General features: G+C 55.6%; 2 protein-coding genes across 3 annotated transcripts; both read right to left on the bottom strand.

The window, feature by feature from the left end:
* Window positions 1-23: 23 nt before the first annotated feature.
* On the bottom strand, window positions 24-714 carry Frey1 (Frey regulator of sperm-oocyte fusion 1). Its single transcript, XM_090347844.1, has 3 exons — window positions 577-714; window positions 348-421; window positions 24-175 (listed from the first exon to the last, which is right to left on the bottom strand). Exons 1-3 carry the CDS (start codon window positions 678-680, stop codon window positions 54-56), a joined length of 300 nt encoding a protein of 99 aa, XP_090203970.1. The 5' UTR covers window positions 681-714; the 3' UTR covers window positions 24-53.
* Window positions 715-3,861: 3,147 nt separating this feature from the next.
* Window positions 3,862-10,499, bottom strand: Pex16 (peroxisomal biogenesis factor 16). Of its 2 annotated transcripts, none has more exons than XM_090347837.1 (11): window positions 9,806-10,499; window positions 9,602-9,637; window positions 8,942-9,018; window positions 8,547-8,680; window positions 8,314-8,414; window positions 7,404-7,484; window positions 7,123-7,275; window positions 6,943-7,015; window positions 6,654-6,773; window positions 4,367-4,431; window positions 3,862-4,046 (listed from the first exon to the last, which is right to left on the bottom strand). In XM_090347837.1, the coding sequence occupies exons 1-11, from the start codon at window positions 9,915-9,917 to the stop codon at window positions 3,988-3,990; spliced, it is 1,011 nt and encodes a 336-aa protein (XP_090203963.1). In that variant the 5' UTR covers window positions 9,918-10,499; the 3' UTR covers window positions 3,862-3,987. The 2 variants fall into 2 exon arrangements, with proteins under 2 accessions (XP_090203963.1, XP_090203964.1); XM_090347838.1 differs by having other exon boundaries at window positions 9,880-10,496.
* Window positions 10,500-11,494: the final 995 nt, after the last annotated feature.

Below are 11,494 nucleotides of genomic sequence, written 5' to 3'. Positions count from 1 at the left end.
AGCTAGGAGAGTTGAGCCGCTGCTACACAGAATAGTTTTATCTAGGGCGCCCGTCACACATGCGCATCGTAGTAGTACTCAGCCATGTCTGGCCCATCCCGCTTGCGTTGCTGGGCCTGGGAGAGGAGAGGTCGAGGGCCCCGTGGCCATGGGTGCTTGGGTCGGATCCCATAGTCTATGAAGAGAGAAGAGGCGGGGGTAGGTGGAGGGAATAGGAGCTACTGGTATAGGACGGGACTCTGGGCAGCTCTGAAAAGGCTGCCAGTGATGGGGTTGGGGGATGGGCCCGGGGTCCCTGGGCACCGCCCCCATGGGAGCAGGAGCAAGAGGGGGAAGAGGAATCCTACCATCCACCAGGTTAGAAAATGGCTGAGAGAGCTCAAGGGGGACTGAAAATTCCTCTGGAACAGACCGCTGGGACCTGTGGGAGACATTGGGGTACTCAGCTGTGGCCCCAAAGACCACTGTGACCTTCCTGTAAACACAGGATGGGTGACCCAGAGTGGGGGACCTGGCAAGCTCCCAGCCCGAGGATAGCAACTGCCCCCTTCCAGGGAGGGCAGAACTGAGGCCTACCTCAGTGGCTGGGGGTGAAGGAGTGTGGCTGCCAGGATGAGGTAAAAGAGGAAGAGACTGAGCCCAGCCCTGGGGTACAAAGCCCCCAGCATGGCAAGAACCATCTCCACACGTCCCTGCTCTGGCCTCTCCCGCCCCTCCCCCTGTCAGGACAGAACTCATGGCCAACTCCCATTCCACCTCACAAAGGACGTTAGTTCCAGGGCCCGGTGACACCATCTGCTTTGGGACAGTGTCAAAAATCTCATGTCTGGGCAGGGAGTTTGGCCTAGTGGTAGAGTGCTTGCCTAGCATGCACGAAGATCCGGGTTCGATTCCTCGGTACCACATACGTGGCAATAAAACCAGAAGTGGTGCCGTGGCTCAAGTGATAGAGGCCGAGCCTTGAGAAAATCCAGGGACAGTGCTCAGGCCCTGAGCCCAAGCCCAGAACTGGCAAAAAAAAAAAAAAAAAAAACTCATGTCTAATACATGTTTTGTCTTATTTGGTGTGATGGGCAGAAGATATTAAAGCAATTTTTTTTTTTTCTGGAGGAGAGTAGTTTGGATTTGGGGCTTTGTACTAGCTAGGCAAGCACTGTGCCCCCAGCCCTGTGTGTGTGTCTTTCTCTTTAAATAAGTGTTGAGATTTGAACTCAATCTTGCACTTAACTTAGATCAAACTCTACCAAACCATTAAGTCATTAAGGACTGATTACTTAGATCAAACTACCAAACCTTTAAGTCATTAAGGACTGAGGACAGTTTGGGCTTGGTGGTTCATGCCTACAATTCTAGCTACTCAGGAGGCTGAGATCTGAGGATTGTGTTTCAAAGCCAGCCCAGGCACTAAAGAACCTGAGACTTATCTCCAGTTAACCACTAGAAAACAGAGTGGTGCTGTGGCTCAAGGGAGAGGGTGGAAGCCTTGAGCTGAAGAGGTCAGGGACAACTTCCAGGTCCCAAGGTAGGGCAGTAGCCTTGAAGAGCTCAGGGACAACGCCTAGGCCTAGTCCAAGCCCCACGACCAACAAAAGAGACTGAGGACATAGACCTTGCTAACTGACAGCTTCATCCCTGTGCCTGTTTCCTTCTTTATGATGTTAGGGACATTAAGTACCCAGGTGTGGCCCATAGAAAACTCTCAACAGAGGGTTCAACAGACTCTTCAGCACCCCAAACTCCATTGCCACACAGCACTCCCCTGCTGGCATCTGTCCTGGGAAGAAGGGCATGCAGCCACAAGCTAGAGTGGGTCCCGTAGCTCTGGCCCGCCTGGAGTGCATGGGGCAAGGGCCTTTGTCAGGCTCTTACTGTTGCTAGGACGGGCAGATCCCAAAGCTCAACAGCTCTGTTGAGCCCCTGACCCTTGGGGCTGAATAAAGGATTCTAGGAGGGTCAAAGCTTAGGGGTGTGAGTAGAAGAGGGCAGTATGATGGGGTGCTTAGCACTTGCACAGCGTGAGGGCATTGGGCACAGCTCCTCCATAGGCCTTAGGTGAGGCCTGCACCTCTACCTGCCTCTTCTCCACTAGACAGTCCTGACTGCAACCCAGCCTGGCATGCTGGTTCACATCCAGCCATGGAAGCTGTGAAACAAATTCCTTGTCCACTGCCTCGGGTTGCATGGGGATCTGAGAGCCAGCCCCAGAGTCTGGCCTAGGGAACTGAGTTGCTTCTGAAAGAGCAACCTAAGCAGCTGCTCTAGGCTTATTCATAGCCCAGAAAAAGTGGTTCTCAACCCTGGCTTCTGGCCCCACGTCGCCCCTGAGGGAGACAAGTGACATGCCCTCTTTCCAGAGGCCTGAGCCACATACTAGCTTCCCCAGGCCCCTTTCACAACCTGAAGGCAACTCCTTCCCAAAAGGTCCCCAACCAGGGGCAGGAACCTGGAACTGGTTCATGGACCTAACTCCACAAGCCCTCATCTTTCTTGCCTTCTATATGCTGTCTTTCTAGCCCCGGAACTACCCAGGCTCCCCCTCTCCCCATCCCCACTGCCCCTGCCTTGACCCCACCTCCTCTGTGGTACAAGTCATGGCACCCACTGCTGCCCATGCAGGCATTCTCCACAGGCTGAAGGGCAGCCCCTTTCCCACTGCCCACACCAAGGCCAGGTTCCTTGCCTGGGCATGGGGCACCTCTGGCCCTATCCTTCTCCTGGGCCATCAGCTGTGGCCCTGCCCCCTTCTGTGCTCATGCAGCATCTCACTAGCCTCCTCTATTAATAAAAGGTGGACTGCAGCAGGGGAGGCTGTTGGAGCCAGTGCCCAGCAAATATGAGGCCCTGGGTCTAAGTACCGCAAGTATCAAAAAATAAGGCCACTCTGCTGTAGGCTTTGTGGCAGTTGTCACTCTAGGAGTATGTGCTGTGATGCCCTCTGCCAGCAGGGCCATCCACATGGCATCAGGGCTCCAATGCAGTTCATGCTGGCGGGCAGCTCCTCGTCAGGGCAGCTATGGACAGGGCTCTAGGCCCTAGGTGCTTCTGCCTCCACAGGCTTGACAGAGAGCCTACCACTGAGCAAGCTACAAGTGTCAAAATGGGCCAAAGATGACAGGCCCACTGACCATTCCTCCTGCTCATCCACTGCCTGAGTGGTACCTGCTCAGGTCGTCTTTCAGTCTCTGCCAAGGGCTGGGATCACAAGTGTTCACCACCCTGTGGCAGGGTGGCCCTTCTCAGAGGCACTTGGGGAGGCACCTCAGGATGCAGCTGGCGGCTCCCAGGGTAGCCCTCTAGCCTGGCATTTGACAAGGCCTGGGTGGCTGCTGCCGCCCGGAAGCCCTCAAAAGAGAGGCTAGGCCTACCACAGGACAGCCAAGGAGTGGAGAGCAAATTCAGGCCTACAGCTGGCCAAGGCCCTTTTCCTTCTGCAGGGAGGAGCCAGCAGGGTGGCTGAGCTTGCCTGGCTCTCCCTCAGCCTGAGCTCTCCTCCTCCCCTCCCTTCCCTCAACCCAAGAGCTGTAGATGCGTGCTGGCCTCCCCCATGGGAAAAGAGCTCTATTCCCCAATCTGCCCCAGACCCACCATAGGCTGGAGGCCACACAGCATGGCCAGCAGGGGAAGGGCAAGCAGTGGCCCTGGTGAGAAGGCATGCTGGGCAGTGGCTGCCTATATTCTTTAGACTAAATCCAGCCTTGTGGCCTGAATCAGGCTGGACGTGGTGGAGGCTTCTTGGCCCAGTAAGGCGCATGCTGCAGTGTCTCCATTGAGGACAGCGTGGCCACAGAGAGGAATGCTGGTGGAGACCGGAGCCTCGGGGCAGAGGAGGTGCTGGCTGGTGGGCATGGAGAAGCCACATACTTGGGCACTGCCAGAGTCAGTTTTATTAAGGAAGAGGGGCCTGGGGGACTGCAGGGCTGAAGCCCTGCCAGGAGTAGTCAAACATGCCATCCTGAACCCCCAGAACCCCACTCCCTGGATGTCTTGTCAGCCCCAACTGTAGAAATAAATCTTCTGCCAGTTAGGTAAATAATCCATGAGTGGTCCTGCAATGAGAGTAACGAACAAGTTAGGGCCGAGGCTGGACCTGCTCTGCCCTACCAGTCCAGCTGCTTCTTGCAGCCGGCCTCCAGCTCGCACAGTCCTCTAGCCAAGCCAGGAGGAAGGTTGCCAGGCCAACAAAATGGCCTAATAATCCCCCACATCCACAGGCTACACTGTCTCAGGTCCCAAGCTGTCATCTGCCCACCAATGACACTGAAATTGCCCTGACTGCACTAAGAATCAAATTACAAGAAGACAGAGCAAACAGGAAGATGGGACCACACGTGCCATCTGCTGTCAGTGACACTCCAACCATGCTTACTTGCCACGAGGCCAATGCCAGGGACGTGGTCTGCCAGCAGCTGCAGCAGGAAGAAGATCTTGGCCCTGGAGGGTGAGACACAAGGAGCTGGCTGAGGAGAGGCATGGCTCCCTGCAAATGAGCTAAAAAGTCTGCTGACTAACTGAAGGGAGTGCATTCAGAGGAGAGGAGGTATAGACAGCAAGACCTTCAAGGGATTCTGCTCTGCCTTCCCCAGGCTGTACCCCAGATGCTGAAGGCTCTATGTACTCAGCACCCAGGCCACCTGCCAGTGGGTTCTAAGGGAGAAAAGCCAGCCCTACCTGTTTGACAGAAAGGTTGAGCCATACAGAAACCTCACAAGCCTGAGCTGAGAGCAGTCAGGGGCCAGGAAGGTGAGGCCCGGATCTGTCGTCCTTACCACCCCCCACTCCCCCACCAGGGTCGGTCATGGGGCTTAAACTTGGTCTGGGAGCTGTCCCAGAGCTCTTTGGCTCAAGGCTATCTCCCTGCTTCTGGGCCTGGGTGCTGTCTGTGAGCTCTTCAGCTCAAGGCTACTACCCTACCCTTGAGCCAAGCCCCACTTCCCATTTTTCTAGAGGTTAAATGGAGATAAGAGTCTCAGGTCCTGGACCGAGAGTTTGACCTAGTGGTTAAAGTGCTTGCCTAGCATGCATGAAGACCCGGGTTCGAATCCTCAGTACCACATATAGAAAAAAGCCAGAAGTGGTGCTGAGGATCAAGTAGTAGAGCTCTAGCCTTGAGAAAGTCCAAGGACAGTGCTCAGGCCCTGAGCTCAAGCCCAGGACTGGCAAAAAAAAAAAAAAAAAAAGAGTCTCAGGTCCTTTTGTGCCAGGCTGGCTTTGAACCTTAATCCTCAGATCTCAGTGACCTGAGTAGCTAGGATTACAGGCATGAGCTGCCACTTGAGGCCTGGATTTTAAGAGATGAGGGTTTCAGCTCAGTGCTGGTTGAACACCTCTGTCATCCTAGCTACCTGGGAGGCTAGAACAGGATATTGATATTAGAGGTCAGAACACACAGAAACCCCTTCTTAACCAGAGCTAGGTGAAGTGGCATGGCGCTTGTCATCCCATGCTAAGTGGGAGACTGAGATTGGGAGGATCATGGTGCCAGGCTAGCCAGACTCCATCTCCACAGAGGGGAACCGGGTGTGGCACACGCCTGTGATCCCATTGATGATGGGAAGCCTAAAAGCAGGGAGACAGAGGGTCAGGTATATGCCCAGGTGGGAAGCGAGATCCTGTCCTAAAAGATAACCAGTGAAAAATATGACTGGAGCCATGTCTCAGAGGTTTCCATGCGTGCCAGCCTAGCCCCAGTCCTGGAGAGAGGGAGAAGGATTCCCGTAGGGGAGCTAAGGGTAGGAGGATCATGATGTCAAGGGAAATATTTAAAAAAAAAATAACATAGACTAAAGACATAACATTTAAAGGCTGAGATGTAGTTCAGTAGCAGAACATTCGCTACTAGACTGTGTTAGAGTAGACCTGTGTTAGTGTAAGGTGCTGGATTTGGCCCTTAGCAAGGCCAACAAAAAGGACATCTCCCATTTATCAAGAGTTTACCATGTACTGAGCGTGGCCACACAAATCAGTCACTTACCCCACAACCACCCCAAGGTGGAGGCTCTCACCATCCCATCCCTGTGTTACAGAGGCAGCAATACTCCCACACTGGTGGCCCAGAGCCAGGCACCCAGAGGGCAGGCTGGCCCCACAGACAACTGTGGGGGCCGGCCACAGATAGGGAGAGGAGATTGCTCCTGCAGAGAGCATGCCATCTCCCTTTCTTTACCAGAATAGACCCTTCCAGGTTTGGGGCCAGTGCTCTGAAGGTGCCAGGCTGGTCAGGTTGGCAGGAGAGTGAGCCAAAGTAGAAGGCATGCAGCCTAGGAACCACCTCTGTTCCCAGAGAGAACGTGGACTTGGGACCCACACTGGCTAGCTGGCATGTCTCTGTTGTTTTGCCCTTCCAATGCTTGGTTCCCTGGGCTGAGAAGGAATAATCCACACTCATTGGCTGGAAGGGGTGGAAATAAGCCAGCTGGTGGAGAGCCCATACCTGCCACCAACAGCTACCAATAATGAGGGCCTCTCTTCAGTGCTCACCCCTGCCCTGTGTGTCAACAAGTTCACACAGCCCCACTGCTGACTGCTTCCTGGATGACACACTGTGGGCACTCAGTGAAGCCTGGACAGGGAGGGAAGGGAAGGAGAGGAAGGGACGAGGGGCAGGCAGCAGGCAGGACCCAGTCCTGCACCACCCTCCCCCACTGGCTTCTTACTCAGAGAAGCGGTCGTAGAATGGGGAGCGCAGCAGGTAGTAGAGCAGCGCAATGGTCCTGCGCCGCAGCTCTAGCCGCTCCCTCCGGGTCAGGCCCTTCCTGTCACTCAGGAGGCTCAGGCTGTGGGGAAAGGCCACGATCAGGGCCAGGCACTACCTGCGCCCAGGAGAGCTGCTGCACCCTGGGAGCCACAAAGGAGTCAAAGGACAAGCAGAGGCCATGGCACATCCAGGCCTGCAGCATGAAGCCCTGTGCGGGGAACTGAGTCCCTGGGAAGGCCCAGGCTCACCTAGTCACATCCACAACACCAGACAGCAGCCAGGGTTTCCATGACTGCTGTCCCCACAGGCCCAGGCTGAGCACTGACGGCCAAGGTGTCAAGGATGTCTCCAGCACAGGCTGAGGGCCAGCCCGCACCCCCACCTCACCCCAAGCTTGAGGAGCCGACCACAGGCAGGGCTAAGGATACAGTGCAGCAGGGGTCGGCTGATATACAAGGACTCTGCAATGGTCTCCTGGAGCCCCAAGGGTGTTGGGGGGACATTCAGCTCCTGCTGCTGCTTCTGCTGCCGTCCCTCCCGCTGCTGGGGAGCTCCCCAATGCCTTGAGTGCAGAGACGGAGCTAGAACACCAGGGCAGATGAGCCAGTCAGGCTGGGGCAGGGTGAGATGGGTACAGACGAAGCCAGTCCCTCAGGGTCACACTGACCTCGGTGTCGAGGTGCCCAGTCCAGCTACATCCTCCACTTACTGTTCTGGAGGGTTCGCACCACTCGGTTTGACCGCTTCCCCACATAGGACTGCTCCTGGCTGCCCGGGCCATGGTCGTCATCTAGTGGGACAGACAGACAGAGGGCAATTCGTCAACAGGGCGTGTTAGGAGCACAGCCTGCAAACAACACGGTATGATGGCTGTTCAGAGCTAAGTGGAGAGTGTGAGTTAAGGCTGCAGCTGAGCCGAGAAATCTGGAGCCAGGGTTGTGGTTCAGCATGTGGCCTCTCTACCAGGGGGACATTCTGAAGCTCTCTCTGGTAAAGTCGGCCAGAGTCAGCCAGGAACCCAGTCCTTGCTCCCAAGTACCTATGCAAGATCCAGCCCAGCCATATTCACAGTCTACACACCGCTGGCATCACATCCCCTCAGCCCTTTGGCTGCAACATGACCACAAGAAATAACCACACTCTGCCTAATCAAGATGGAGAGACGGGAGGATGACAGGTGTCACAAAGCTCTAAAAAGACAGAGCCTGCCAGGTGCCTGCCTCTCAATGCTGTATCTAGAGATGAGGGTGGCAGGCTTGCTTACCTCCTGCTCATAGTCTGTCCCCTCCTCAGTCCACAAGAAAAAATAAGGACACAGACACCCGAAGTCCTAAGTTCAGGGCTGGAGTGCAGTTACAGAATACTTGCCTAGCATGCATGAGGCCCTGGGTTCCATCCCTGACACAACACATGTACCCACATGTACATAGAAAACAAAGTCCCAAGTTCAAGTGCCGATTCTGCCCCCAACCTAATCTTTTTTCTCTTCTGTAGATGATAGGGTGATGAAACCAAGATGTGCTCTACAAATGCAAAATGCCATATTCATGTTGGCTCACTCTAAATGAGCAAATGAAGTCCCATGCCCGGTTCCATTCCAGAGCAGGAAAGCAGCTTACCCGGGGGCTGTGCCTGGGTCTCCCTGTCCAGTGGAACAATGGGGGGTGAGGTCTGGAGGCCAGCCTTGAACCAGATCAGCAGGAACATCCGAAGGACAGCCCTGGGTTGGGGAGTATGGCAGGGCTGGGGGAGGTGGCTAGCAAGCGGGTGGCAGGGCTGCTCTGCTGAACATCATCCTCATAGCTGGCCTGGGCCACCCCACCCAAGTCCTGCCCTCCACAGCCCGACCTACTTGGCCAACTGGATGAGGGCAATGACCAGCCAACGGCCCACTTGGCCCCACACCTTGGCGGCCCCCATCTCCATGAACACCTCCACGCACTCCAGTACGCTCAGCCATGTCAGCAGCTTCTGCTGGGACAGCGACTGCAAGAGGCCCAGGCCAACAGGTCAGGGAGCTCCCCTAGTCCCAAGCCTAAGGCCTGAGTTCAACTACCAACTCTATCACTAACAGGCTAGGGTGGCCTGGGACACACTCTGGCCATCCAAGATAAGGATGCTAGCACCGGATGTTAACATGTGCCACACTCTGAGATTTATCACACGTCACACGTATATGCTGATCATTATGATTCCATTCCTGAATCCCCTTGCATTCCCACCCTCAGCTCCCGGAGGAATTCTCACCACAGGCAACTTTTTCCGAAGCTCCTTCCGTAGGATCCCATCGTTGAGCAGGACAAGCAGGTTAGAGGCAGAGTACACTGAGGGTTAGAGTGCAGCTTTCAGAGGCTGGCTCTTTGGCCTACATTCCTATCACCTTCTCCCCAGAGATTCAGGGTTCATCTGTCACCTGCCATGATCAGCTACCCACAGGCGATGTGGAAATACCCTCTTCCCTCTGCCCGGTTCCCCACACTGGCCAGTACAACATGGTGTGGACAGTTGAGCTGAACCAATAAGGGATGTGCTCATCTCAGTGACAAACCCACCCTTGCCCTGGTAGCCAGTACGGTGGCTGTTCCAAACAGCCATATGTGTGTGGTGCCACCACCTCTACAGCTGGTCCCTGAAAGTCTGTGTCACATCTCACTGTTGATGAGGAGACAACAGGGCCCACCTTAAAACTGTAGGAAGGAGAGGGGCTCGACTCAACGCATAAGGTGTTTCCCAACTGCGGGAACACAGAGGGCCCTAGAGAGTGGACAGCACGCTCTCTCTGAGCCGGTCATACTACGGTGACCTGCGGTGGGCAGCCCAGGACCTCCGGCCCCTGTGATCACGTCCTCCGGACCCCTCCCCGGCTCCGGCGCCCCCCGCCTCACCCCACCCCAGAGCCCGTCTCACCCAGCTCTGACAGCTCGTGCGAATCGGAGAAGCGACCTGCAGGGAAAGCACAGAAGCCACCGGTGAGCGTTTGCCCCGCCCTACGCCCTGCGGGAACCCGGACAGAACTTCTCAAGTCAGCGGATCGCTACCCTGAGACGCGTGGAAGGTCTCTGGGGTCACAGGTCAGGGCCCGGAGGAAGGGGTCAAAGGTCAGGGAGGCACCTGCCAGCAGGTAACTGAGGCCCCGCACTGCCGTCTCCAGTTGGGCTGTGGCGGCCGGGTGACGGGTCACGTACTCCTGGTAGCGGAGGCCTAAAAGCCGCAGCTTCTCCATCCTGCACTCGGCACCGACAGACTCAGATCCAGAATACGACCGGCGGTGCGGCCCTGCTTCCTGTGCCCTCCTTCCTGCTTCCTGTCCTAGACCCGCCTCCCAATGGCTTCACTTCCGCTGGCCCGGAGGACCGTGGCGACGAGCTGAACCTTTGAACCACCCTTCACCCATCTCTTGAGTCACCTCCTAGTCGGAGCTCCGCCACAGCGGGTGGACCCGCCCTCCCCACTCCTTTCGAGTCATTGGCTAAGGACACCCTCCGCCCCACGCCGGGGGATTGACTCCCCCGCCTTCTTGGTTGGCTGCCCTTGCGCCTGCGCAGTCTAGCTCTAGTGCAGCTCGGCGTCAGTCCGAGCAGTTCATTCCAGAGAAGGTAGCCCAAGCTCCGAGGCTTTCTGATAGATCGCCGAGAGGATCGATCGGGAGGGCCGGCTTCTACAGGACCTCGGAAGGGAGCACTTGGGAAGGAGCTTCGGTCAGACCTGGGGAGGCGTCTAAAGCAAGCTGTTCCAGCAGATGCGCGTCTGGCCAGTTGCCCTCTTCGGTCCCTCCACAAGAGGCAGATCTCCCTGTGCAGCCGCACCCCCTCCCCCCCAAAAAGACTGACTTAGTGCGGTGGCTTTGGTTCCTGATCTCATGGACTGCATCCCCTCTGCCTCCCCTCCACCCCCAGCGCGAACCTGGACGCCCTCCTCCGCGGAGAAAACTGGCTCCAGGTTCTGCTTTCTGCTACGGGAGACTTTGGATAGAAGCTCCCCTTCCCTGGACCTCAGGTTTCCCCATCTGAAAAAAAAATAATTGAAAGCGATCTTGGTCCCTAAAACACAGGGCGAATCTCAGGGTGCTTTCTGGCACTAGGAAGCGTCTCCTGGCCCGCAGCAGCCCCGCCAGGGAGGGGGAAAGTCCCGGGGATCCCGACTCAAACCTTGCATTCTCCCAGCAAGGGGTGGTAGCAGAGCCTCAGCCAGATGAAGAGGGGGTGGGGAGAAAGGCGGCTGATTGGCTGTAGGGAGAGGGGCGTGGCCTGTCTGCGCCTTTGGGGACGCGACCCACAGATTTATGGTTGGTACTCTGGGAATTGTAATGCTTTTACCTCTTCTTCAACAGATAGCTCCAGAGAAAGGAAGGTGTGTGGAAGGACACCCAGTCAGTATGTGGGATGCATGTATGAAAATGCTATAGTGAAACTTATTTCATCCAATTATATTAAAAGAAAAAAAATAAAAAGAACGTTTTTTTCATGATTTGAATTTAGTGTGACACAAGGCCAAGGTGGGTTTTTTTTGTTTTTGTTTTTGTTTTTTTGCCAGTCCTGGGCTTGAGCGCAGGGCCTGAGCACTGTTCTTGGACTTTCTCAAGGATAGAGCTCTACCACTTGAGCCTCAGCACCACTTCTGGCTTTTTTCTATGTATGTGGTACCAAGGAATCGAACCCGGGTCTTCATGCATGCTAGGCAAGCACTTTAACTACTAGGCCAAACTCCTGGCCCCAAGGCCAAAGTGTTTAAACTTAGCAACTGGCTGCAATTCTTCCACATCTTCTTAGTTTTTCCTCCATATGAGGAAGGAAATTGGAG

The sequence above is a fragment of the Megascapheus bottae genome, chromosome 16, assembly GCF_031878675.1.
Source record: "Megascapheus bottae isolate mThoBot1 chromosome 16, mThoBot2.hap1, whole genome shotgun sequence".
Lineage (NCBI taxonomy): Eukaryota > Metazoa > Chordata > Mammalia > Rodentia > Geomyidae > Megascapheus > Megascapheus bottae.
This window is presented reverse-complemented; position numbering and strand designations above follow the sequence as displayed.

What these genes read in the sequence shown, in the direction of transcription:
- Frey1 (XM_090347844.1), bottom strand. Translation starts at nt 680, where the DNA reads ATGGTTCTTGCCATGCTGGGGGCTTTGTACCCCAGGGCTGGGCTCAGT. An exon ending in CTTCACCCCCAGCCACTGAG is followed by an intron (nt 422 to 576) that starts GTAGGCCTCAGT and finishes TGTCTCCCACAG; the next exon opens with GTCCCAGCGGTCTGTTCCAG. An exon ending in ATTTTCTAACCTGGTGGATG is followed by an intron (nt 176 to 347) that starts GTAGGATTCCTC and finishes CTCTCTTCATAG; the next exon opens with ACTATGGGATCCGACCCAAG.
- Pex16 (XM_090347837.1), bottom strand. Translation starts at nt 9,917, where the DNA reads ATGGAGAAGCTGCGGCTTTTAGGCCTCCGCTACCAGGAGTACGTGACC. An exon ending in GGTGTTGTGGATGTGACTAG is followed by an intron (nt 6,774 to 6,942) that starts GTGAGCCTGGGC and finishes CTTTCCCCACAG; the next exon opens with CCTGAGCCTCCTGAGTGACA. An exon ending in TGGCATTGGCCTCGTGGCAA is followed by an intron (nt 4,047 to 4,366) that starts GTAAGCATGGTT and finishes CTCTCATTGCAG; the next exon opens with GACCACTCATGGATTATTTA.